At 40.9% G+C, this 27,797-nt stretch overlaps 2 protein-coding genes across 3 annotated transcripts in view; one reads left to right on the forward strand and one right to left on the reverse strand.

Annotated features, from left to right (window-relative positions):
• The window catches only part of SPATA6L (spermatogenesis associated 6 like), a 74,807-nt gene that overhangs the window by 8,328 nt on the left and 38,682 nt on the right, over nucleotides 1–27,797 (forward strand). The window contains exons 3-7 of one of the 2 annotated variants that reach the window (XM_040243308.1): nucleotides 9,903–10,111; nucleotides 10,296–10,340; nucleotides 16,219–16,356; nucleotides 20,094–20,142; nucleotides 25,075–25,116. In XM_040243308.1, coding sequence (XP_040099242.1) covers nucleotides 10,061–10,111; nucleotides 10,296–10,340; nucleotides 16,219–16,356; nucleotides 20,094–20,142; nucleotides 25,075–25,116 — 325 coding nt within the window. In that variant the 5' untranslated portion in view covers nucleotides 9,903–10,060. Of the gene's footprint in view, nucleotides 1–9,902; nucleotides 10,112–10,295; nucleotides 10,341–15,877; nucleotides 16,068–16,218; nucleotides 16,357–20,093; nucleotides 20,143–25,074; nucleotides 25,117–27,797 lie in introns of those variants that run through there. The other variant, XM_040243344.1, reaches the window with a different exon arrangement.
• PLPP6 (phospholipid phosphatase 6) lies at nucleotides 14,753–15,948 on the reverse strand. Its single transcript, XM_040243600.1, has one exon. The coding sequence runs from the start codon at nucleotides 15,853–15,855 to the stop codon at nucleotides 14,983–14,985; it is 873 nt and encodes a 290-aa protein (XP_040099534.1). The 5' UTR covers nucleotides 15,856–15,948; the 3' UTR covers nucleotides 14,753–14,982.

Below are 27,797 nucleotides of genomic sequence, written 5' to 3' on the forward strand. Positions count from 1 at the left end.
AGTTTGAGCATTTTTTGGCATTGCCTTTCTTTGGGATTGGAATGAAACTGACCTTTTCCAGTCCTGTGGCTACTGCTGAGTTTTCCAAATTTGCTGGCATATTGGTGCAGCACTTTCACAGCATCATCTTTCAGGATTTGAAATAGCTCAACTGGAATTCCATCGCCTCCACTAGCTTTGTTCTTAGTGATGCTTTCTAAGGCCCACTTGACTTCCCATTCCAGGATGTCTGGCTCTAGGTGAGTGATCACACCACCGTGATTATCTGGGTTGTGAAGATCTTTTTTGTACAGTTCTATGTATCCTTGCCACCTCTTCTTAATATCTTCTGCTTCTGTTAGGTCCATACCATTTCTGTCCTTTATCAAGCCCATCTTTGCATGAAATGTTCCCTTGATATCTCTAATTTTCTTGAAGAGATTTCTTGTCTTTCCCATTCTGTTGTTTTCCTCTATTTCATTGCACTGATCACTGAGGAAGGCTTTCTTATCTCATCTTGCTGTTCTTTGGAACTCTGCATTCAAATGGTTATATCTTTCCTTTTCTCCTTTGCTTTTTGCTTCTCTTCTTTTCACAGCTGTTTGTAAGGCCTCCTCAGACAGCCATTTTGCTTTTTTGCATTTCTTTTCCATGGGGATGGTCTTGATCCCTGTCTCCTGTACAATGTCATGAACCTCATTCCATAGTTCATCAGGCACTCTATCTATCAGATCTAGTCCCTTAAATCTATTTCTCACTTCCACTGTATAATCATATGGGATTTGATTTAGGTCATACCTGAATGGTCTAGTGGTTTTCCCTACTTTCTTCAATTTAAGTCTGAATTTGGTAATAAGGAGTTCATGATCTGAGCCACAGTCAGCTCCTCGTCTTGTTTTTGTTGACTGTATAGAGCTTCTCCATCTTTGCCTGCAAAGAATATAATCAGTCTGATTTCGGTGTTGACTGTCTGGTGGTGTCCATGTGTAGAGTCTTCTCTTGTGTTGTTGGAAGAGGGTGTTTGCTATGACCAGTGCATTTTCCTGACAAAACTCTGTTAGTCTTTGCCCTGCTTCATTCCGCATTCCAAGGCCAAATTTGCCTGTTACTCCAGGTGTTTCTTGACTTCCTTCTTTTGCATTGCAGTCCCCTGTAATAAAAAGGACATCTTTCTTGGGTGTTAGTTCTTAAAGGTCTTGTAGGTCTTCATAGAACCGTTCCACTTCAACTTCGTCAGCATTACTGGTTGGGGCATAGACTTGGATTACTGTGATATTGAATGGTTTGCCTTGGAAATGAACAGAGATCATTCTGTTGTTTGTACACAAAAAGTTGCTTATCATTTCAGGGGCTTTAGAGTCCCTGAGACAGCCAGGGATCACAGGGTAAGATACCCTGGAAGCAAAGCAGACACATTTGCGTGTGTATTCTCACAGCATGCAGTATACAAGATGGAGCCCCAGTGCTGAAGAAGCCAGCTCCTGGTCCTTCCTATTATCCCATATTTATCCTTTCTGTTGTTTATATTTTCTACTTGTTTATTTATTTATTAAGGCTGTGCTGGGTCTTTGTTGCTGCGTGGGCTTTTCTCTAGTTGTGGTAAGTAGGGACTACTCCATTTCAGGCTGTGGGTTTCTCACTGCAATAGCTTCTCTTGTTGCAGAGCACAAGCTCTGGAGTACGCAGGCTTCAGTAGTTGCAGCTCCCGGGCTCTAGAGCGCAGGCTCAGTAATTGTGGCACATGGGCTTATTAGTTGCTGCATGGCATGCAGGATCTTCCCTGACCAGGGGTTGAATCCCTGTCTTCTGCTTTGGCAGGCAGATTCTTTACCATTGATCCACCAGAGAGGGCCCTCTACTTGTTTTACTTTGTTTTCCTTTTCAGACTAGATAATGCAAATATTTTGCAAAATTATTTGAAAAGTACCTAAGGCTATTAAATGAAAAGTGAGTTTTCTATCTCTCTACTCTAGGTTCTTTCCCAGAGACAACCACCATTAGTAGTTTCTAGATTTTCCTTTCAGAAATATTCTTAGCACATATGTACACATCATATTCTCTATGTCTTCCAAATGGCAGCATACTTTACACATTTTTGTTCCATGCTTTTTTTTTCCCCCTCTTAGTCCTATATGTTAGCGTTTTTACTGCTGGGACTTGTGGGTTTGCTTTATTATTTTCCCATGTTGCTTACTGTTCCATCTTGGTGCTTACCATCAGTCAGTTCAGTCACACAGTCATATCCGACTCTTTGCAACCCCATGAACCACATCATGCCAGGCCTCCCTGTCCATCACCAACTCCTGGAGTATACCCAAACTTGTGTCCATTGAGTCGGTGATGCCATCCAACCATCTCATCCTCTGTTGTCGCCTTCTCCTCCTGCCCTAAATCTTTCCCAGCATTAGGGTCTTTTCAAATGAGTCAGCTCTTCGCATCAAGTGGCCAAAATATTGGATTTCAGCTTCAACATCAGTCCTTCCAATGAACACCCAGGACTGATCTCCTTTAGGATGGACTGGTGGGATCTCCTTGCAGTCCAAGGGACTCTCAAGAGTCTTCTCCAACACCACAGTTCAAAAGCAACAATTCTTCTGTGCTTAGCTTTCTTTATAGTCCAACTCTCACATCCATACATGACCACAGGAAAAACCATAGCCTTGACTAGATGGACCTTTGTTGACAAAGTTATGTCTCTGCTTTTTAATATGCTATCTAGATTGGTCAAAACTTTCCTTCCAAGGAGTAAGTGTCTTTTAATTTCAAGGCTTCAATCATCATCTGCAGTGATTTTGGAGCCTAGAAAAATAAAGTCAGCCACTGGTTCCACTGTTTCCCCATCTATTTGCCATGAAGTAATGGGACAGGATGCCATGATCTTAGTTTTCTGAATGTTGAGCTTTAAGCCAACTTTTTCCACTCTCCTCTTTCACTTTCATCAAGAGCTCTTTAGTTCTTCACTTTCTTCCATAAGGGTGGTGTCATCTGCATATCTGAAGTTATTGATATTTCTCCCAGCAGACTTGATTCCAGCTTGTGCTTCTTCCAGCCCACCATTTCTCATGATGTACTCTGCATAGAAGTTAAATAGCAGGATGACAATATATAGCCTTGATGTACTCCTTTCCCTATATGGAACCAGTCTGTTGTTCCATGTCCAGTTCTAACTGTTGCTTCTTGACCTCCATACAGGTTTCTCAAGAGGCAGGTCAGGTGGTCTGGTATTCCCATCTCTCTCAGAATTTTCCACAGTTTATTGTGATCCACACAGTCAAAGGCTTTGGCATAGTCAATAAAGCAGAAATAGCTGTTTTTCTGGAACTCTCTTGCTTTTTCCAAGATCCAGCGGATGCTGGCAATTTGATCTCTGGTTCCTCTGCCTTTTCTAAAATCAGCTTGAACATCTGGAAGTTCACGGTTCATGTATTGCTGAAGCCTGGCTTGAAGAATTTTGAGCATTACTTTACTAGCGTGTGAGATGAGTGCAATTGTGCGGTAGTTTGAGCATTCTTTGGCATTGCCTTTCTTAGGGATTGGAATGAAAACTGACCTTTTCCAGTCCTGTGGCCACTGCTGAGTTTTCCAAATTTGCTGGCGTATTGGTGCAGCACTTTCACAGCATCATCTTTCAGTATTTGAAGTAGCTCAACTGGAATTCCATCGCCTCCACTAGCTTTGTTCATAGTGATGCTTTCTAAGGCCCACTTGACTTCCCATTCAGGATGTCTGGCTCTAGGTGAGTTATCATACCACCGTGAATATCTGAGTCGTGAAGATCTTTTTTGTATAGTTCTATGTATCCTTGCCACCTCTTCTTAATATTTTCTGCTTCTCTTAGGTCCATACCATTTCTGTCCTGTATTGAGCCATCTTTGCATGAAATGTTCCCTTGGTGTCTCTAATTTTCTTGACGAGATCTCTAGTCTTTCCCATTCTATTGTTTTCCTCTGTTTCTTTGCATTGATCGCTGAGGAAGGCTTTCTTATCTCTCCTCGATATTCTTTGGAACTCTGCATTCAAATGGGTTTATCTTTCCTTTTCTCCTTTGCTTTTCGCTTCTCTTCTTCTCACAGCTATTTGTAAGGCCTCCTCAGATAGCCATTTTGCTTTTCTGCATTTCTTTTTCTTGGGGATGGTCTTGATCCTTGTCTCCTGTACAGTGTCATGAACCTCCATCCATAGTTCATCAGGCACTCTTTATCAGATCTAGTCCCTTAAATCTATGTCTCACTTCACTGTATAATCATAAGGGATTTGATTTAGGTCATACCTGAATGGTCTAGTGGTTTTCCCTACTTTCTTCAATTTCAGTCTGAATTTGCCAATAAGAAGTTCATGATCTGAGCCACAGTCAGCTCCCGGTCTTGTTTTTGCTGACTGTTTAGAGCTCTCCATTTTGGCTGCAAAGAATGTAGTCAGTCTGATTTTGGTGTTGACCATCTGGTGATGTCCATGTGTAGAATCTTCTCTTGTGTTGTTGGAAGAAGTTGTTTGCTATGACCAGTGCGTTCTCTGGCAAAACTCTATTAGCCTTTGCCCTGCTTCATTCTATACTCCAAGGCCAAATTTGCCTGTTACTCCAGGTGTTTCTTGACTTCCTACTTTTGCATTCCAGTCCCCTATAATGACAGAGAAGGCAATGGCAACCCACTCCAGTACTCTTGCCTGGAAAATCCATGAATAGAGGAGCCTGGTAGGTTGTAGTCCATGGGGTCATGAAGAGTTGGACACTTACTGAGTGACTTCACTTTCACTTTTCACTTTCATGCATTGGAGAAGGAAATGGCAACCCACTCCAGTGTTCTTGCCTTGAGAATCCCAGGGATGGCAGAGCTTGGTGGGCTGCTGTCTGTGGGAACACACAAAGTCGGACACGACTGAAGTGACTTAGCAGCAGCAGCAGTAGCCCCTATAATGAAAAGGACATCTTTTTTGGGTGTTAGTTCTAAAAGGTCTTGTAGGTCTTCATAGAACTGTTCAACTTCAGCTTCTTCAGCGTTACTGGTTGGGGCATAGACTTGGATCACCGTGATATTGAATGGTTTGCCTTGAAAATGAACAGAGATCATTCTGTCGTTTTTGAGATTGAATCCAAGTACTGCATTTTGGACTCTTTTGTTGACTATGATGGCTACTCCATTTCTTCTAAGGGATTCTTGCCCACAGTAGTAGATATAATGGTCATCTGAGTTAAACTCACCCATTCCAGTCCATCTTATTTTCCTGATTCCTAGAATGTTGACGTTCACTCTTGCCATCTCCTCTTTGACCACTTCTGATTTTTTCCTTGATTCATGGACCTAACATTCGAGGTTCCTATGCAATATTGCTCTTTACAGCATCAGACCTTGCTTCTATCACCAGTCACATCCACAACTGGGTGCTGTTTTTGCTTTGGCTCCATCCCTTCATTCTTTCTGAAGTTATTTCTCCACTCTTCTCCAGTAACTTATTGGGCACCTACTGACCTGGGGAGTTCATCTTTCAGTGTTGTATCTTTTTGCCTTTTCATACTGTTCATGGGGTTCTCAAGGCAAGAATACTGAAGTGGTTTGTTATTCCCTTCTCCCATGGAACACATTCTGTCAGACCTCTCCACCATGACCTGTCAGTCTTGGGTGGCCCTGCATGGCATGGCTTAGTTTCATTGAATTAGACAAGGATGTGGTACCTGTGATCAGATGGCTAGTTGGCTATAATTGTGGTTTCAGTCTGCCTGCCCTCTGATGCCCTCTCTCAGTGCCTACTGTCTTACTTGGGTTTTTCTTACCTTGGACGTGGGATTTCTCTTCATGGCTGCTCCAGCAAGCCACTGCTCCTGGCCTTGGACATGGGGTATCTCCTGATGGCCTCCGCTCCTGAATTTGGACTTGGGCTATACCTCTCGTCTGCCGCTCATGACCTTGCATGTGGGGTATCTCCTCTCAGCTGCTCCTGTGCCGTGCCACCACCAGTGAGGCTTAACCATAGTTGATTTAATTGACCATACTTAATGAACTTCTATATGGTTTCCAGTATTTTTTAACTACAAATAGTGTTGCAGCGTATGTTTTTGTATACTTGTGAATGTATACCCATATATATGTATTAGTAACAGTAGAATTCCTGAGTCAAATAAAAAATTTTGATACATATTAACAAATTGCTTTACAGAGAAGTTATATGTGATAGAATAATGGCCCCAAAGATATCCATGTCCTAATCCCTGAAACCTGGGAATATTGTTACCTTCCATGACAGATCAACTTGCAGATAAAATTAAGATTTCTAATACGCTGACCTCAAAATTGGGAAATTGACCTTGATTATATAGTGGGTCCTGTATTGTTGCAAAGGTCCTTAAAAGTGGAACCAGAAAGATGGTAGGATGAAAAGGACTGGGTTCAATGTTGCTCACTTTGAAGATGAAGGAAGGGAGCTTTGAGTCAAGGAATGAAGGCAGCTGCCTTGAAAAGGCAAGGAATTAAGCCCTCGAATTTTACTTTTAAAGCTCTGTGTTGGATTTCTGACGCATGAAATGAAAAAGTATACATTTTTCTTGTTTTAAGTCATGAAGTTGTGGTGGTTTGTTTTAGTAGTCATAGGAAATTAATACACTTTATGTATTTACACTCCTACAGCAGCAGCAGCAGCAACAACAACGTATGAATGTATTTTTAGGCATTCGTGCCATTAGTCCTTCCCTTTTTTAAAAACGGTTTCCTTCCCTCATATTAATTCTCCTTCCTACATTATTTGAAAAGAAATATTTACAATTTAGTGTCCTATAGTTAAATTATTTTAGGTAAAAGGAAAATCTCAGCTATAATTCTCTCATACTTTTATTCTTTGCTCATTGAAATGAACTCTTTGGAAAATTCCCCTCTGGGGCATGCACCATTTTCTTGGCAGTGGCCACGATATGAGTAGGATGTATTACTGATGTGTCATTTCTGCAATGCTGTTTTCACTGCTGACCAGAATGCACTGCAAAAACACTCTGGGAATAAGAGTTGTTCAGTTCTGCCACCTACACAGGTGCCTACGCAGCTAGTAAAAGCCAGTCTCTGTAAGTGGTGACAGTCCAATGGTTTTGCTTGGTCTCCAAGTGGAGGTGGCCATATGTGCCAGAGGCATTGTGTATGTAGCAACTTACGCATCTCTCTGGCAGCTGAGTGCCTCAAGTAACTGTGGTGGGGAAAGTGAACAGAGTATAAATATTTCCTGTCAGTTCATTAAATACCCCTGTGGCAGATTAGCACAAGAAGCTGTGCTTGAGTCCTTTCCCATTTTGCGTATTTAGTTTGCACTGTAGTGGTGGGCCCTCCTGTTATGCATGTACTTTCAACCCTATAGACTGGCTTGACCATCTCTGTACTTAACATCTGATCAGGATCATTACTGAGCATCTACTATGTTAGGTATTTAGGATATAAACTCTTAGCCATGCAGAGCTAACAGTTCACAGAGACAAATAGTAATCAACAATCACAGGAACAAATGAAAACTGCTGTTGGTGCAGTTGCCAAAAAGAGAATACACACACACACACACACACACACACACACACACACACAGAGTTGTTTAGTTGATAAATTGTGTCCAACTCTTGAGACCCTCTGGACTGTAGCCTGCCAGGCTCCTCTGTCCATGGGATTCTCCAGGCAAGAATACTGGAGTGGGTTGCCATTTCCTTATATATACACATACACACACAAAAAGGAAGAGCAAACTCCAAAAGATTGTGAAGGACAGGGTAGCCTAGTGTGCTGTACTCCATGGGGTTGCAAAGAGTTGGAGATGACTTAGCAACTGAGAAACAAAAACATGCATATATATATACATACATATGTATGTAATATGTGTTACATGTAATATGTGTAATATGTATTACACACACATATATATGTAATAGATTCCACCTTGTCTGGGAGAACATAAGAGAAGCTTGGGTGGGATATATAAATCTGTGTACATTTGGTAATCCATAGCTACATCGGATGATACCCTCGATAAAGAAGACAGAGTGAGGAAAAGAAAGAACTTGCTTAGCCAGGGGGAGAAGGATGAATAGAGACAGAGGAAAAATGGCCACAGAGTTGGAGGGAAACCAGAAAAGGGCTGTGTCTTAGGAGCCAAGCAAGGAGGTTTCAGTTTTATCAAGGAGAGTTCAGTTGAGCGAGAAGAGTCCAGTTAAGGGCTAGGAAGAGCATAGAATGGGACATTGTGTTTCGGGATCAATAGATTGTTGCAAGGGCAGTGACATGGTAGGGCACGCCTGGGTTCAAGGATGCCTCCTTCCCTTCAACTGTATGATGTTGGACAAATGGCTCTCTGGCCTCAGATTCTGCATCTGTAAATAAGGATAATACCTCCTTCAAAAAGTTATTGTGGGGGTGAATTTAATTACCATTACCATTAGCATTTTGCAGGTTCTCAAGAAAGATTGATTCCTCCCTTCTATTATGTCTAGCCGTGTATGTATTTAATATTCAGGTTTTGTTTGTCAGTCTCTTTGATATCTTAGCACTGGTGTTGATGATGTACTTGTGAGGGTCAGGGCAGGTCCTGTCCCTTTGTATAACTGCATTAGTAAGGGTGCTAGCAAGTTGTTATGAGCTGACAAATCAGTGCTCTAGATATTGTAAGTACCCACTGGTGTGCCTCTCCATATGCAGACAGACAGATCATTGAGGACTGGATACGGACACAATACATCTTCTTTCATCATAATGAGTTTTTCCCTAGGGAAAGGCATTCTGGTTACCAAAATGAATACTGAATTCTTGTCTGAGGTTATCTTTATACACTCAAATTTCTACTATTTGTATAAATCTCTAATGTAAAATATTAGTAATAAATGACTAATTCCAATACATTTTGTTGTTTGCTTTTTAGAGAGAGTATTGACCCTCCCAGATTTTTTTTTTTTTTTTTTGATTGGCTAGAGGCAGCCACTCCCTCCTCTTTTCCTCTTTTTTGTCTTAAATACAGTGAATAGGAAAAAAATGCTTTTTTCTCTTCTGGTTAAGAACTTTGCCTTGCCTTCTACCTCTGATGGTTTTTACAGTGTAACCCTGGCTTTGGCAACTATGGTAACTACTGATTGGGAGATAATGTAATTCAGTGCTTGCTTTAAGTTAACTAAACACCAGCGGAGAGACTGAAAAATATTTCTATTGTGACTAAAACAGGATACCTAACTTTTAAACTTCTCTAAGAATTGTCCTTGCATTTTCAGTTAACATGGGTTTCATTTCTTATTGACAGTGGGTGGCCATGTTTTCTGTACCAAACATGAGGAGGTAACATTTCATAAAGAGAGTACCTCTGCTGTGCTGTATGCTGTGCTTAGTTGTGTCAGACTCTTGGCGACCCCATGACCTGTAGCCCACCAGGCTCCTCTGTCCGTGGGATTCTCTAGGCAAGAATATTGGAGTGGGTTTCTATTTCCTTTGTCAAGAGATAGTTCTAACCTAGGGATCGAACCGGTGTCTCTTGCCTCTCTTGCACTGCAGGTAGATTCTTTACCACTGAGCCACCAGGGAAGCCCCATCTATATTAATTGGAATTGTTACAGAATTTCCAGGGCTTGGGGGTCATGCTGCTGCTGCTGCTTCTAAGTCGCTTCAGTCTTGTCCGACTCTGTGCGACCCCATAAACGGCAGCCCACCAGGCTCCCCCGTCCCTGGGATTCTCCAGGCAAGAATACTGGAGTGGGTTGCCATTTCCTTCTCCAATGCATGAAAGTGAAAAGTGAAAGTGAAGTCGCTCAGTCGTGTAGCTACTAAAAACAGGCAGCACTTTAAATCATAAGGGAACTATGATCACATTCCACTTTTAGAATGGACACCGTAAATATTTTAACCTAGTGATTGGGGCCCTAAAGAGTTGATGCAAGAGTGGCAGAAAGGAAACTAGGACTCTTGGCATCTCTTGATCAGGCGACGGGGCAGTACACAGGAACATGCCCTCCCGCCAGCGTGCAGTCTGGGAAGCTGATGTTGGGACACGGACTTCCAAGCAGGGCGCTGAAGGCTCACGCGCCTGCGCAGGGACCTCTGGAGCATTCCAGGCTGGAAGGGTGCAAGTTTGAGTGTTCATGGCAACGCGACGCTTCTGCCTTCTGGAAGCTTTGGCTCCATCTCCTGCCGTGTGAGACCCGTCCTGGTGGGAGGGACCTGGGCTGGGGGCGGGGGACTGATGGGGTTACAAGGGGGTGGGGGTCTGTGGAAACCACTGGGAACATTTGCTTCAGGGATTGAGTTAAACTAAGAAAATCGCTCCAAGGCTTAGCACAAAAGGATCTTTTCATTCCTGCCCTTTCACCCACGCAGGGAACTATGCCTTTGGAGGTGGTGGTGGAACTTCAGATCCGGGCGGTAAGAGAGATCGACGAACGTCCCCTCTTTGCCCCAAATCACACTATTTCCTCGGGGTTCTTTTTCCCGGTCTTTTTCACCACTCCTCGCCCCACACACATCATTAATTGAATCTCTGTCCCTAAGATTTTTTACATTGGTCTTTCTGGCTTTCTAACCTTTAATTCGGATCAGCCTCTTTCCACTGCCTTCCCTTCCCCACTCCAAGCTAACTTCTGTCTTAGCTTTATGTGAAATTTTTCTATTCATTTAAAACAACCTTGCATTAAGTCCCAAGAAGGGTTTTATTTTCTGGGATACAGATTTCTGAGAAGATTAAAATGCCCCTCCTTTAAATAACCAGGGAAGATTTTACTTTCAAAAAGCCCCATCATGTCCTGATAATTTGCCACCTCTATAAACCAATCAAAAATTTTCTAAGCTACTTCCCCTACAGATGGTTCTGGCCTGCTAATTCCAAAAAGGAAATCAACCAAGAACTGTTTAATAATTATCCACTGAATCCTGCTTAAGTGAGGTACTCTGGCAGAGTGACTTCATTTTTCCTCTTTGGGGCCAGTCATTCCTTATTTCCTTATTATCATTCCTTACTATCAAATAAGTCATTCCTTATTATCAAATTGCCAACATCCACTGGATCATAGAAAAAGCAAGCGAGTTCCAGAAAAACATCTACTGCTTTATTGATTACGCCAAAGCCTTTATGTAGATCACAACAAACAGTGGAAAATTCTTCAAGAGGTGGAAATACCAGACCACCTTACCTGCCTCCTGAGAAATCTGTATACAGGTCAAGAAGCAACAGTTAGAACCAGACATGGAACAACAGATTGGTTCCAAATTGGGAAAGGAGTATGTCAAGACTGTATATTGTCACCCTGATTATTTAACTTATATGCAGAGTCCATCATGTGAAATGCCAGGCTGGATGAAACACAAGCTGGAATCAAGATTGCTGGGAGAAATATCAATAACCTCAGATATGCAGATGACACCATCCTTATGGCAGAAAGTTAAGAGGAACTAAAGAGCCTCTTGATGAAAGTGATAGAGTAGAGTGAAAAACTTGGCTTAAAACTCAACATTCAAAAAACTATTGATCATGGCATCCATCCCATCATTCCATGGCAAATAGATGGAGAAACAATGGAAACAGTGTCAGACTTTCTTTTCTTGGTCTCCAAAATCACTGCAGATGGTGACTGCAGCTATGAAATTAAAAGATGCTTGCTCCTTGGAAGAAAAGCTATGGTCAACCTAGACAGCATATTAAAAAGCAGAGACATACTTTGCTGATAAAGGTCCATATAGTCAAAGCTATGGTTTTTCTAGTAGTCATGTGTGGATGTGAGAGTTGGACTATAAAGAAAGCTGAGCACCAAAGAATTGATGCTTTTGAACTGTGGTGTTGGAGAAGACTCTTGAGAGTCCCTTGGACTGCAAGGAGATCCCACCAGTCCATCCTAAAGGAGATCAGTTCTGAATATTCATTAGAAGGACTGATACTGAAGCTGAAATTCCAATACTTTGGCCACCTGATGCGAAGAACTGACTCATCAGAAAAGACCTTGATGCTGGGAAAGATTGAAAGCAGGAGAAGGGTACGACAGAGGATGAGATGGTTAGATGGCATCAACAACTCGATGGACATGAGTCTGAGCAGGCTCCGGGAGTTGGTGATGAACAGGGAAGCCTGGCATGCTGCAGTCCATGGGGTTGAAAAGAGTCAGACATGACTGAGCGACTGAACTGATTCCTTATTTCAGCTTCCATTTTCTAATCCTGTAGTTGGTGACAGACTGTCATGTGGCTTTCCCTGAAAGCTATAAGGGACTGTTCTACTAGATATGATCATAAGCCCAAGATCAACAGTTTACAACCATGGAAAATCTGGTTCAGTTCAGTTCAGTTGCTCAGTTGTGTCCGACTCTTTGTGACCCCCTGAACCACAGCATGCCGGGCCTCCTTGTCCATCACCAACTCCTGGAGTCCACCCAAACCCATGTCCATTGAATTGGTGATGCCATCCAACCATCTCATCCTCTGTCATCCCCTTCTCCTCCTGCCCTCAATCTTTCCCAGCATCAGAGTCTTTTCCAGTGAGTCAGCTCTTCGCATCAGGTAGCCAAAGTATTGGAGTTTCAGCTTCAAAATCAGTCCTACCAATGAACACCCAGGACTGATCTCCATATAAGTGACAAGTGCTGTGATTTCCTCTTATGTGCTGCTCTGAAACAAAGATGGACATTTCCTGGATTTGACCCACTTTGCTGACAGCAAATAGGACTGACTATATCAAGTGTGCTGTATCAGTTGTGAACTCTCACAATTGTTCAGTAAGATGAAGGAATTCATGAGAAGCTAAGTGGTAAATCAGTCTTGCTCCTCATCAAGGCAAAAAAACTAAGTTTTCATCTCACATCATTCAACATTACTGGTTAATTTTATTTTGACTTTTAAAAGGAATTCATCAGTGTACAATTAATTAACAGTAGAATCAGTTTGTTTGTTTGTTTTACTCTATAGTACTTAGTATACTCCCCCCCCCAAAAAAAAATCAGATGAATCGATCTGTGCTTTAAAAACCAGAAAACTCGGGCCCTGGCAATCAAGATAGGGAATTACAAAAAAATAATCAGGAATAAGGTGAGCCTAACTTTGACCTCCCATTATTCAGACCTGTGGATCCTGCAAAAGGAAATATTTTTTCCCAAATATCTGGGCTGAAGATTGCTGCAGTTAAAGTATCTCTGTTAAGGCTAAAAATAAAGGAAACCACCTAGAGTGTCACAGTTTGGCTGATTCAAGAAGTGAAGAGGTAGTCTGTGTTCAGGATGTTGTGAGAATACAAATAATTTCTATATTGAAGAGTAGCTATTCCTTTTTCGGTGTTCCTCAAACACTGGAAAATTCACACTTCCACCCAGTCAGAACCTACCTGTCACAGCCATTCTCCAGATTCCTATATGTATATGATAGATCAAATGCCATCATCCTATTTTTAAAGACATCAATTCCATAGGTAACTTAAAGGTTCATATTTTCAGGCATAGCAGCATTTAAAGCACACACCCTCGTCAGTCTTTCCCAGTCAAGGAGTAATAAGCAGAGTCCACCCTGTGTTTGGTGGTCTTTGGTCTTGTGAATTGGGGAGGCACCATGGATAAACTACTTTAATTGTGAGAGTCAATATAAACAGAAAATCTTGGAGTTATACTTTATGCCTGGTATAGCAGTATGCTCCGCTTGATGAATTTCAAGTTAAATACTGTTACCTAAAGTGTGCTTATATAGAGAAATGGAATTCCACATGAAAAGCTTTAATATACAGGGTCATCCTTATGGCATATATTTGAAAGGTTATGCTCTTACATTGCAAATAAGTTATTTCTCCATTTTATTACCTCAATAAAGAAGCATTATTTATTCAGTAGAGATGGTAGGCAGCAGGGCCCATCTCCTTCCATGTTGGTCCACTGATAAACTATGTCGTGATCCTGCCTCCAAGACTCAGTTCCTCTGACTTCCTCAGTGAGTTCGCTTTTCTGTCCTGTCATGTCATGCTATTTGCTGTCAACAGAATTAAGCCTGAGGCAGTAAGCCCATCTTTACTTTCTATAAGCACTGCTGATATGCCCACTTTTAAGTGTTTCTTCAGGTAAGTTCTTGGCTCGTTCTCTGAATGCAGAAGGATAATATTAGGGTAGTGGGAAATACCTATTTAAAGATCTTCGAGGAGGTAGAGGAAAAGGAGAGAAATATATGTACTGTAATCTCTCTTTTCCACTACTCAATCTGTGAAGATGGAAGAGACAAAACTAAAAAAGCGTGCCAAGAAAATCAGGATTAAGAAGAAATCTCCCCACCTATAGTAACATATTGTCAGAGAATAAATTAGAAAAACCTATGTCATAGGCTCTTAAAATCTACCTCTGCTTCCCATGTGGCACAGTGGTAAAGAATCCGCCTATCCATGCAGGAGATGCAGGAGACTCAGGTTCGATCCCTGGGTCAGGAAGATCCCCTGGAGTAGGAAAAGGCAACCCACTCCAGTATTCTTGCCTGGAGAATCTCACGGACCGCGGAGCCTGGTGAGCTACAGCCCATGGGAGATCACAAAGAGTCAGACTCAGCTGAGTGATTAATGCTATCTCATAGACTCTTAAAATACTGTTTAGAATCTACCTCAGGAAAAGGATAAGGATGTGGCTCATTTCCATGTATATATTTACAGAATGAAGCTGCTTTCCTTTTTTCAAAGTTCAATTTACAGGTGATATCTTGACTTACAGGATTACAAAATTTTCTGATGTCAACTTTTAAGAAGCAGCAACCATAATCACTCCAACTTGGTTTCTTTAAAGTTTTCCTGGAGCGATAAAGAGTTATCTAATAAGTATATAATAGAGGGATTTTTTTTTCTTTCTGTAATATGGCTGTGATCAGTAATGGTCAGCACTGTGCTCTAGCCTAGCAACCCATTGCCATTGCCTTCTCCCATTAAGATGATAGGACACTTGAAATCCCAAAAGGAAACCTGAAATGTCCTTAGAGGGGCAGGCATGATGGCTGCTGGTTTATCTCAGTATCATCACGGGTGGAAACCTTCAGATGTCCTGGTGCCACAGTGAAAGAGATGGTGTCATGGTTGGTTCCACAGTACAAAGAGGACTGGAGCAGTGTGCGGTGAAAGCCAGCAATAGTCCACGATGCTGTATTGCATGTAGCCCAGAAAAAAGCCAAAAGCCACGTCGGTGACATTGTGCCGCCCCAGCATGACCCTGGAGAGACCCAAGATGAAGGCCCAGAGCACCACCAGCACCCTCAGTGGAATGGCCAGCACCAGGTGGTTCAGGATGAAGCGCGACACAAGGGCGGCCCTGGTGGTATGGCCTGAAGGGAAGGAGTACTTGTCCACCGAAACAGTGAAAAACATGTCCATTTGGTTGTGGGCCGGGCGGCGCCTGCGGACCAGCCCCTTGATCAGGGACACCAGTAGCAAGTCCAACAGCAGGGCGAAGAGCAGGTTCATCAGTACTTCGCGCCCGGCCCAACTGTCGCTCCTGGACAGGCAGTAGAGGGTGCCGAGGAGCCAGGGGATGCCGTGTCCCGAGATCTCCAGCAATTTCATAAGGGGCCTCATGCTGCCCCAGGACGAGCTCTCCCCTGCGCACACCCCCAGCTTCTTGGACAGCCACAGGTCGATGGCCAGTAGGGAGCGCAGGGCGATGCCCAGGAAGGACGGGTTCAAATCTATGCGGTCCTCCTCGGGCAGCTGGGGCGGGAGCATCTGAGAGGAGCCCGCCCCAGCCAAGGGGAACGAACCGCGGCGGTGCACTGGGCTCTCAGACGCGCGGAGACGGGCGCTGATGGGGTCGGCACCCGGCACGCGGCTGCTGAGCAGGGACTGGAACTCGAACCTGCTGCCGCCGCCGCCATGGGCCGGACTGCCGCTGCTGCTGGGGTCGCAGGTGCCCAGCGGGCGTCCCTCGGCGTTCCTTCGTGGGCTCTGCATCGCGGCGAGCGGCCCGGACCACAGTACCTGGCCGGCCTAAGAAGAAGGTTCCCAGCCTTGCAGCCTCTTCCGCTTCCGCACTGCCATTCTGGAGGGGCGGGGAGAGGAGCCAGGGAGAGAACGATTGTGACACCTGGCGGGGACGTGGGAGGAAAGCGGAATTTCCAGTTTGCGCAAGGGGAGGAGAGGGGAGGGTGGTGCTATGAGAGAAGGTGAGAGTTGGCGGGGTGGGGGGGGGGGGGGGGGGGGGGGGTGGGGGGTGCGGATTTGACATTGTGGGAGGTTAGGGAGAATAGAGCCTTTACAAAACAAAACAAATCCCTTTTCTGTGTTTTTTGTTTTGTTTTGTTTTGTTTTTTTAAGATTTCTTGCCCAGGGGTGTTCCTTCCTGATAAGCATGATGTGTTCCTTGGAGTTTACCTCCTGAATCAGTACCTGGAGACAGACTGCTTTCCCTCTATGTTCCCTATTATGATTCAGCGAAGCATGAGGTTTGAAAAGGTGATCTTGACGTTCTCATTGCTAAATAGGGAAATTCAAATTCTGTTGTTTGAAGATCATTTACTGGTTTTTATAAAGAACACAGTTTTATAAAGTTATTTTGTAAATTTTGTTTTAAAAAATTACATGAGGGCACCTCAGCACAGTGCAGAAGCATAGTTGGAGGACTTGTTTTGAATCCCAGATCTGAGCCAAGTTCTGTCAAACTAGTGCTAAGTACCCTGGTGGTTGTTTTCTATTCTTGGAACTCCCATGGCATTTTCTAACTGGAGCAGAGAGCATTTTCTGAATGTTTTTGGAGATGTTAGAGGCAACTGAGATACATTTCTTACAGAGATTATCAGTAAACTAGCAGGCCTCAAAAACAAACTTTTTAGGCCCAGAAAAGTACCCCAAACTAACCAAATTAGTTAAACCCTGTATCTGAAATCCTGTAACAAAACAAGAAGGCTCTTTACATTTTCTGAGTTTCCTTAGGTCATATCTGGTTTATTTAGCTACAGTGATAAAGACTAGATTCCATTCCAGCGAATGTCAAATACATAAATAGCCAAATGTTACTCACCCGCTTCCCACTTTCATGAAATATTAATTTTGTTACCATCCAATCACTGACAATCTCTTAAGGTTTTTCTTTGGAATTTAGAGATTGAATCAGTTTTAACCTTGATAAGTCTATGATTTTGTCCCAAACAGTATCACTGAGGTGCTTCTCTGGGGAAGAGTATGGATGTGGGAATGCTCCAGGATAGGGCCTATCACTTTAAAAGGTCTGGTTGGTGGTGCCCAGAAAATGATATCTATGTTTCAAACTGAGAGTAGGAAAGGAGGGAGTTCCTTAACAGTCCAGTGGTTAGGTTTCTACTGCAGGAGGCCCAAGTTCAATCCCTAGTCAGGGAACTAAGATCCCCCAAGTTGTGTGGCACAGCCAGAAAAACAACAACAACAGAGAAGATGACTATTGATGTTTTTGAAAGGTTTAGGGCTGTGTGTAATATTTTTATAAATCACAGTCTGTTAATTTAAATAGAGTCTTCCTAACTGGCTGGATAAGAAAGGAATAAATGGATATTATCTTAGAATATACTGTCAGTACACAAAGGAATCTACTGCCGTTTTGATATTGGTCATGGTAAAAAGTGGGTGGAGAAAATTCAGTGTATTTTTTCCTCCAAGAATTTCCTTATTGGTTTTATCAACTTTAAATGTGCTTATTTAGAAGACTTTAAAAATATTTTTATAAGAAACTCGAGAATGTAAAATTGTAAAAGCTGTAAATCAATCTGTAAATGACCTTGGAGGTCATCCAGTCCCACCTCCCTGACTTGCAAAAGAGGAGAGTGAGTCTCAGAGTCACTGTAGATGCCATTACTGATGTCACAAAACTGTGTATTTGAGATTACTAGTAAAAAATATTATGGACCATTTTTCATTTTATAAGGTACAATTACATAAGATGCTTAATTTTGTAAAAAACTTTTTATTTTATATTGGGGTATAGCCAATTAACAATATTGTGATAGTTTTAGGTGAACAGTGAAGGGACTCAGCCCATACATGTATCCATATTCCCCCAAACTGTCCTCCCATCCAGGCTGCCTCAACACTGAGAAGAGTTCCATGTGCTAGGTTATCCTTGCTGGTTATCCATAAATGCTTTATTTTAAAATTTGAAAAATTACGCTCTTATGTGAGCTCTTTGGGTTCATATTCAGACTTTCTACTAGTTGACTCTAGCTTTCTTGTATCTGTTCCATTCTTTAGCTGCAAATACTTGGCAGCGAGTAATGAAAACATTGGACCTTCTGAGTAATTCAGAATTCAGTGTTCTAAAGCAGCCAGGTAAATAAGAAATTATTCATAAAGAATGTAAGAGCCATTGTGTTTAAGCAGCTCATGTTGATCATTTATTTCCCGTAATCATCCTTGAATAATTCTTAGACATCAGTGAAGAGAAGGGATGAAATATTTCTGAAACAATTTTGGAAAAAATCACAGCTCACCCACATTTACTTATTATATCCAAGTCAGTGAGACAAAAATGGATTACAGGGGACAGCTTCTACTTTTGTCATTAAAGCAGACCTGGTTTTGGATCAAGAGCAGATTTAAATCATGCTTAAAGTTAAGCACCATTTAAATCAGAAATCTGATACCTGAAATCAAAGTCTACTGAAAACTTTTTTTTTAAAACAAGGTTCTAAAGTTCAGAAAGAGGGGCATGGTATGCTTTTATTTCAGTCCTAGGCCCTTTTATATGAAGGACAGAATGAACATATTTGGCTATGTCTAGACAGGTATCTGGTCCCCTCACTTCCTGCCAAGTATTTGCAGCTAAAGAATGGAACAGATACAATAAAGCTAGAGTCAACTAGTAGAAAGTCTGAATATGAACCCAAAGAGCTCACATAAGAGGGTAATTTTTCAAATTTTAAAATAAAGCATTTATGGATAACCAGCAAGGATAACCTAGCACATGGAACTCTTCTCAGTGTTGAGGCAGCCTGGATGGGAGGACAGGAAATAGATGGGGAAACAGTGGAAACAGTGTCAGACTTCATTTTGGGGGGCTCCAAAATCACTGCAGATGGTGATTACCGTCATGAAATTAAAAGATGCTTACTCCTTGGAAAGAAAGTTATGACCAACCTAGATAGCATATTGAAAAGCAGAGACATTACTTTGCCAATAAAGGTCCATCTAGTCAAGGCTATGGTTTTTCCAGTAGTCATGTATGGATGTGAGAGCTGGACTGTGAAGAAAGCTGAGCCCCGAAGAATTGATGCTTTTGAACTGTGGTGTTGGAGAAGACTCTTGAGAGTCCCTTGGACTGCAAGGAGATCCAACTAGTCCATTCTAAAGGAGAGCAGTCCTGGGTGTTCTTTGGAAGGAATGATGCTAAAGCTGAAACTCCTGTACTTTGGCCACCTCATGCGAAGAGTTGACTCATTGGAAAAGACTCTGATGCTGGGAGGGATTGGGGGCAGGAGGAGAAGGAGACGACAGAGGATGAGATGGCTGGATGGCATCACCGACTTGATGGACATGAGTTTGGGTGAACTCCGGGAGATGGTGATGGACAGGGAGGCCTGGCATGCTACGATTCATGGGGTCTCAAAGAGTCGGACACGACTGAGCAACTGAACTGAACTGAACTGAGACAGGTATCACAGTGTTTTTCTTGTGGTTCCTGATATACCTAAAACTCATGAGGCTCTCTCTCTTTTGTTATTTTTGGATTCTGTGGGAGTCTACCTATGAGTATTTAGCTTTTCTTTTGTGTTACACATAGAATTTTTATGTATGTTCTTTTTTAGCACAACCCGTTGTTTGGGAAGAGAAGTCATTCATTCAGTTAACATATAGTGAATATCTGTTGTATTCAGGATGTTTTTCTAGGTACTCAAACAAGACTGTTCGAGGTTGATATCAGATGTGCTTTTAGGAACAGACAGTGGGGCCAGGTCAAGTGGATGACATTTTGAACATGTGGTAGTTTCAGCCAACTCAAATTTTCCTTGTTCTTTGTATTGTGTTAATTCTTATTCATTTCCTCTGTAGTCACTTGTTGAACTTTTAACCACATAGTTGTTAAAGGCACTCCTTTTGAATCCTAAAGTGTCATATGACTGGATTTGACGTGTGTTAATAATTTGGAAGAAAATGATCTAAATTATATATAAGTATATATTAATAAAACTTGGAAGATTTATTTCCCCCATTTTTTTCCCCTATAGGTATTTGAAAATGCAATAGATCCTGGAGCTGTAGCGGACATTTTAGAAAGTAGGTACTCCCCTCTGCACCCCCTGCCCCAAAAGAAAGAGACTATTGTGTCTATGTAATTCATAGATATAAAATTCTCCTATATTCTAAGTTATGATACTTCCATATTTAACCCATATTTATGTTCATGATAGTCTGTAAAATTTGAATCATGTTAATTGAATTGCAAACCATTTTCTAGATATAGATGGGATTTACTAGATGGTATGATTCTGTTTTTTATTTTATTGCAATTAAATGATTTTTTATCAACAGTTATGTAACCATCACCATAATCAATTTTACAACATTTTCATCACCACAGAAAGAAGCCATATACCCATTCTTCCTCACCCCTTCCAGCCCTAGACAACTACTAACTAAACTGTATGCCTCTATAGATTTGCTTATTCTGGATATTTTTCATATAAATGGAATTATATAATATGTGGTCATTTGTAACTGGCTTCTTTAACTTAGCATAATGTTTCTAAGATTCTTCCTGCTACAACATGTATCAATATTTGACTTCTTTTTATATCTTCATGGATCAGGGATCAAACATGTGCCTCCTGCATTGGCAGGTGGATTCTTTACCACTGTGCCACCAGGGAAGCACTAACTCAAAGATCTTTGGTTTTTTCTAAGAGTTTTATCATTTTAGCTGTTACGTTTAGGTCTATAGTACATATTGAGTTGATTTTTGTAAATGGCAAGTTCTTTGGAAGGAATGATGCTAAAGCTGAAACTCCAGTACTTTGGTCACCTCATGCAAAGAGTTGACTCACTGGAAAAGACTCTGATGCTGGGAGGGATTGGGGGCAGGAGGAGAAGGGGACGACAGAGGGTGAGATGGCTGGATGGCATCACCGACTTGATGGACATGAGTTTGGGTGAACTCCAGGAGTTGGTGATGGACAGGGAGGCCTGGCGTGCTGCAATTCATGGGGTCGCAAAGAGTCAGACACGACTGAGTGACTGAACTGAACTAAAGGGTCCAACTTCAGTCTTTCCCATCTGGATATCCAGTTGTCTTCACACCATTATTACTAAGAATAGTTTTTCCCCATTGAATAGTCTTGACACTCCTGTTGAAAATCAACTGACTGTAAGTGTGAGGGTTTTTTTGGAGGGTCTCAATTCTATTTCATTGATTCATGTATCTGTCATTATGCTGGTGCCACACTATTTTGTTTATTATAGCTTTATGGTTAGTTTTAAAACCAGGAAGTTCTTTTTCAAGATTGTTTTTCCTATTTGGGTTCCCTTAGTTTGCCATATGAACTTTAGGATCAGCTTGTCAGTTTGCAAAGAAGCCAACTAGGAAGTTGATAGGCATTGATAGACTGCATTGAACCTGTAGATCATCTTGGAGAATATTGGCATCTTAACAATATTAAGTCTTCCAATTCATGGCATGGCTTGTGGTGATAATTAATTGAATATAAGCAATTTAGAAACTGAGATAGATGAAGTGCAACACATTACCTTCGAGGTGATGGTTGAAAAGAATATAATCTTCCCTCCTGTTTGGAAAACTAAAAATTATGGGCTGTCTTGACTTTTAATTTTCTTGGCATTTAAAATTTTGTTCTTACATATTCATGTTTTTCATAAGTCTACAAAGGAAGAATTTTACTTTTATGGTATGTATTTTTTAGCTTTTTTGAGATGTAACTGATATACAACATTGTGCAAGTTTAAGGTGTACAAAATGTGGATTTGATACTCAGGTATTTTGCAAAATGATTACTACAGTAGTGTTAGGTTATACCTCTATCACATCACATAATTACCTTTTTTTTTTTTTTTTTTTTGCGGTGAGAACATTTAAGATCTACTCTCAGTAACTTTCAGGTATATAATACAGTATTATTAACTATAATCACCATTATTGTCTATATTAAAATGTTTTCACTTCTAATATTTTGTGGGAATTATTTTTACTGATTTTTATTGTTATACCATTTGTATTTTAAATTACTTTTAATATTTGAATTTTATTCTTATCCTTGGGAGAAGGCAGTGGCACCCCACTCCAGTACTCTTGCCTGGAAAATTCCATGGATGGAGGAACCTGGTAGGCTGCAGTCAATGAGATCACTAAGAGTCGAACACAACTGAGCGACTTCACTGTTCACTTTTATGCATTGGAGAAGGAAATGGCAACCCACTCCAGTGTTCTTACCTGGAGAATTCCAGGGACGGGGGAGCCTGATGGGCTGCCGTCTACGGGGTCACACAGGGTCAGACACAACTGAAGTGACTTAGCAGCAGTACCAGCAGTAGCAGCATTCTTATCCTTATAGACCTTATCTTTATAAGATATATCCTTGTTGTTGTTGTTCAGTTGCCAAGTCATGTCTGACTCTTTGCAACCCAATGGACCAGAGCCAGCCAGGCCTCCCTGTCTGTCACTGGAGTTTGTCCAAGTTCATGTTCATTGAATTGGTGATGCCATCCAACCATCTCATCCTCTGTTGCCCTCTTCTCCATCTGCCTTCAATCTTTCCAGCATCACTGTCTTTTCCAATAAGTCAGTTGTTGGCATCAGGTGGCCAAAGTATTGGAGCTTCAGCATCAGTCCTTCCAATGAGTATTTAGGGTTGATTTCCTTTAGGATTGACTGGTTTGATCTCTTTGCAGTCCAAGGGACTCTCAAGAGTCTTCTCCAGCACCACAATTTGAAAGCATCAATTCTTTGGCACTCTGCCTTCTTTATGGTCTGCCTCTCACATCTGTACATGACTGCTAGAAAGACCATAACTTTGACTGTATGGACCTTTGTTGGAAAAATGATGTCTTTGGTTTTTAATATACTATCTAGGTTTGTCATATGTCCCTTCCAAGAACCAAGCGTCTTCCAATTTCATGGCTATAGTCACCATCTGCAGTGATTTTGGAGCCCCCCAAAATAAAGTCTGGCACTGTTTCCACTATTTCGCCATCCACTTCCCATGAAGCAATGGAATCAGATGCTGTGATCTTCATTTTCTGAATGTTGAGCTTTAAGCCAACTTTTTCACTCTCCGCTTTCACTTTCATCAAGAGGCTCTTCAGTTCCTCTTCACTTTCTGCCAGAAGGGTAGTGTCATCTGCATATCTGAGGTTATTGATATTTCCATGTTCAGTTCAGTTCAGTCGCTCAGTCGTGTCCGACTCTTTGCGACCCCATGAATCGCAGCACGCCAGGCCTCCCTGTCCATCACCATCTCCTGGAGTTCACTCAGACTCACATCCATCAAGTCCGTGATGCCATCCAGCCATCTCATCCTGGGTTGTCCCCTTCTCCTCCTGCCCCCAATCTCTCCCAGCATCAGAGTCTTTTCCAATGAGTCAACTCTTCGCATGAGGTGGCCAAAGTACTGGAGCTTCAGCTTTAGCATCATTCCTTCCAGAGAAATCCCAGGGTTGATCTCCTTCAGAATGGACTGGTTTGATCTCCTTGCAGTCCAAGGGACCCTCAAGAGGCTTGTCCAACACCACAGTTCAAAAGCATCAATTCTTCAGTGCTCAGCCTTCTTCACAGTCCAACTCTCACATCCATACATGACCACTGGAAAAACCACAGCCTTGACTAGATGGACCATAGTTGGCAAAGTAATGTCTCTGCTCTTGAATATACTATCTAGGTTGGTCATAACTTTTCTTCCAAGGAGTAAGCGTCTTTTAATTTCATGGCTGCAGTCACCATCTGCAGTGATTTGGGAGCTCAAAAAAAAAAAAAAAATAAAGTCTGACACTGTTTCTACTGTTTCCCCATCTATTTGCCATGAAGTGATGGGACCAGATGCTGTGATCTTCATTTTCTGAATGTTGAGCTTTAAGCCAACTTTTTCGCTCTCCTCTTTCACTTTCATCAAGAGGCTTTTTAGCTCCTCTGAGAAATAAATTTATTGAGGGGCGTTTGTACTTCATAAAATTATTGGGAAATTTGGAGTAAGAAACTCAAGTCTGATCTTTTAAAACCATATTTCAAGATGGAGAAGCTACTGTCACCTTCAAGTCAGTTTAGAAACACTCTCCCTCTGATACTTTTCATGTTAACCTGAGCTACAGTTTCCTTCTGTAGTTTACCTCTGAATAAAAGTCTGGAATGGGAGTGCCTTATTGGTAGAAACTAAGTCATATGCTTGTATCCTAGCTGTGAGATACCCTGGGAAATAAAGTCTTACTTTTCTTTAAACTTAACTTTGAAATATAAGGATATATAATATAAAAAAGTACTAAAATTTGGACAGGATGTTCAAGTCTTTGGTAAGACAGATGTCTACTCCAAATACATGATTTTATTTCATGCTTTCAAGACCCTATTTTCATCTCCATTTTCCTAAATGTAAAGAAATGGTGGCTTTGAGAAATTAAATAGTATAATCTTACTAGCATGGGAAGTGAGCACAATTGTCCAGTAGTTTGAATATTCTTTAGTACTGCCCTTCTTGGGAACTGGGGTGAAGGTTGACCTTTTCCAGTCCTGTGGCCACTCCTGGGTTTTCCAAATTTGCTAACAAACATATTGAGTATAGACACTCTTTCTAAATATATTTTGAACTCAAGAAAGATAAAAAATTGTTGTTTTATGTCTAATTTATATAGTCATATAGCATACTCTTTTAAGCAAGGTAAGTTTTTATAGGTTGATGGATAACAGTATTTTGAATTTTTTCAATGAAAAATATATTGTTATTTTGGTGATTTATGAATATATTTTTGAGAGAGAAAATGTCACATTTTGTCAATACTTTTCAGGGGACAAAATCTATTTTTATAACTCAGTTATTTTCACCACATGTCCCAGTATATTGGGTCTAGAAATACCTGATTCATTGGTGGTATGCCACTTATTATTATTTTAGTAATGTAAATAGGGTGTTATGGCAGTTTTACACTTAGTCATTAATGAAAAACTCTGACAATATTCTGAAGTATTAAAATCTAATTTTTTCTTTTTAGGCTTTCTAACCAGATTTGAATTAATACAGCTAGTGTCTCCAGGTAATGTGCCAATAAATGAATTTCTAAATTAGTTTTGTTGTTTTTGCCATTGAGTCGCTAAGTCATGTCCGACTTTTTGCGACCCTATGGATTGTAGCACACCAGGCTCCTCTCTACTCCACTGTCTCCCAAAGTTTGCTCAGATTCATACCCACTGAATTGGTGATGCTATCTAACAATTTTGAAAGGATTTTGGCATGACACAATTGTGACTTGCATTTAAAAGTTGTACTTTCTGTAACACATGCTCCCTCTCCCCACCTGGTCTATTGAATTTTTCCCACTTTCAGAAGAGTAACTTTATGGCTTTGATATAGTAGTAAGCATAACTTGAACTGGTTCTTTGACTTTCCACTTTTTCACAGTTTTATGTAATAATCATCAAATAATTTTTTAAGTCCCGACTCAGCTTCTTTCAAGTATTTGCTTTTGACGGTGTTGTAATTTGTGGAGTGAGTGTGTGTGTGGTTGTAATTTGTGGAGTGAGTGTGTGTGTGTGTGTGTGTGTGTGTCAGAGTTTAGCCCAAAGCCATCTTCTCTGTTGATGCTAGAACAGGGTTGACAAACTACAGCCCCCAGGCCAAATCCAGCTGTCTGTTTTTGTATGACCCATGAGCTAAGATTGGCTTCCACATTTTAAAGAACTGAGATTTACTCATATACTATAAAATTCACCATTTTCAAGTATACAATTTAGTTATTTTTAGTATGTTCACAAGATTGTGTAGCCATCACCACTTATCTAGTTTTAGAATTTTTATTCCCTCCAAAGAAACCCTGTACTCATTAGCACTCACTCTTCATTCTTTCTTCCTCCCAACCCCTGGCCACCACTAATCTAATTTCTGTCTCTAATTGATTTGCTCATACTGGACTTTTCATGTAAATGGAATTAGGCAATTTGTGCCCTTTATGTCTAACTTCTTTCAGTTAGCAAAATGTTTTCAAAGTTCATCGTTGTTGTAGCATATGTCAGTACTTCATTCCTTTTTATGACTAATGATCTTTTACATGAATATGCCATATTTTGTTTATCCACTCATCAATTGATGGACATTAGAGTTGCTTCCACTGTTTGGATATTATGAGTAGCACCTCTGTGAACATTCCTGTACAAGTTGTGTAAGTATGTATTTTTAGTTCTCTTATATTTGGTTATATACCTAGGAGTGGAATTGATAGATAATATGGTAATTCCATGTTTAGCTTTTTAAGGAACTGCCAGCCAAACTGTCTGTGGTTTTTATATTTTTAAATGGTTGGAAAAAATTTTTTTAAAGAAAGAGATTTATTGATTAATGGAAATTGTATGAAATTTGAATTTCATCATCTGTGATGTTTTTATCCACACTCATTCATAGAAGTGTTTATGGCTGCTTTTGTGTTAGTTACAATGAGAGTTGACTAGTTGTGACTATATGGCTTTCAAAGCTTAAAATATTTTACTCTCTGGCCCTTTGCAGAAAAAGTTTGTGACCTCTGTGCAGGAATCATGGGACTTGAGGAGGAAAGCTTCTGTAATGCCTTTGTTTTGTGTTATGCAAGAGACCTGAGCTAGTGAGCAAGTAGTAACTGCCACCTGGTGACACCAATTCTCAGAGTTTCTCAATGTGGCTGATTATCTGGTGATTTTAAAGTCTGTGTGTGTGTGAGAAAGAGAGAGAGAGAAAGAGAGAGGATACCTAAAACTCAGAAACATTTCACATACTCTTCTGATTTTTGCTACCATACATTTTACCTTTTCCTTTACCAACTTCACAGTTCTGACTTGTAAAAAGCACTCCCAAATCATGAAGGAACCTTTATTTATAATTTGGCGATACTTGGTGGTCATGTTTCTTGATACTTTTCTGTGGTTAGAAAAACATATGGATATGGATTTTTTAAGTAAATAAGGTCACATATATTGTCTTTTACTAGCTTCCCCAATTATATGTCACTGTTATATTGTAATTTTTTAAAACTAATTTTTAATTGTTTATTTATTTTGTTTTTGGCTGTGCTGGGTCTTTGAAGCTGTGTGGCCTTTCTCTAATTGTGGCGAGCAGTGGCTACCCTTCATTGCAGTGTGTGGGCTTCTCATTGCTCTGACTTCTCTTGTTGCTGAGCACAGATCTAGGTGCACAGGCTTCAGTAGCTGCAGCACATGGGCTTAGTAGTGCAGCTCCCAGGTTCTAGAGCACAGCCTCAATAGCTGTGGTGCATCAGCTTAGTTGCTCCCATGGCATGTGGAATCTTTCCAGATCAGGGATCAAACCAGTGTCTCCTGCATTGGCAGGCAGATTCTTTACCATTGAATCTTACCAGGGAAGTCCTTATATTGTAATTTTTAAAAACAGGCCAAAAAGCATTATTTTTTATATCATAAAATAATTTCATGAATTTATTTGTGCTTTTATAGGTCTATAAGAAGTATGTAAATAATATTTTTTGTTTTACTTTTTCACTCTAAATTGTTACATATAGTTAACTTATTTGTCATTTTCAATAGCTATGTATTTTCCATAGCGTTACTATGAACCTTAAATTCATATTGTTGAACATTAGGATTTCTTTGTCTTTATTTGTCTTTATATTTATAACAATTATTTTTTTCTCTTGATATATTTGTAAAGAATAGAATTGCTAGATTGAACCATATCTTATAACCTGGGAGTAAACTGATCCCCAGCAAGTTTCCA

Source organism: Oryx dammah, unplaced genomic scaffold (assembly GCF_014754425.2).
Source record: "Oryx dammah isolate SB20612 unplaced genomic scaffold, SCBI_Odam_1.1 HiC_scaffold_1, whole genome shotgun sequence".
NCBI lineage: Eukaryota > Metazoa > Chordata > Mammalia > Artiodactyla > Bovidae > Oryx > Oryx dammah.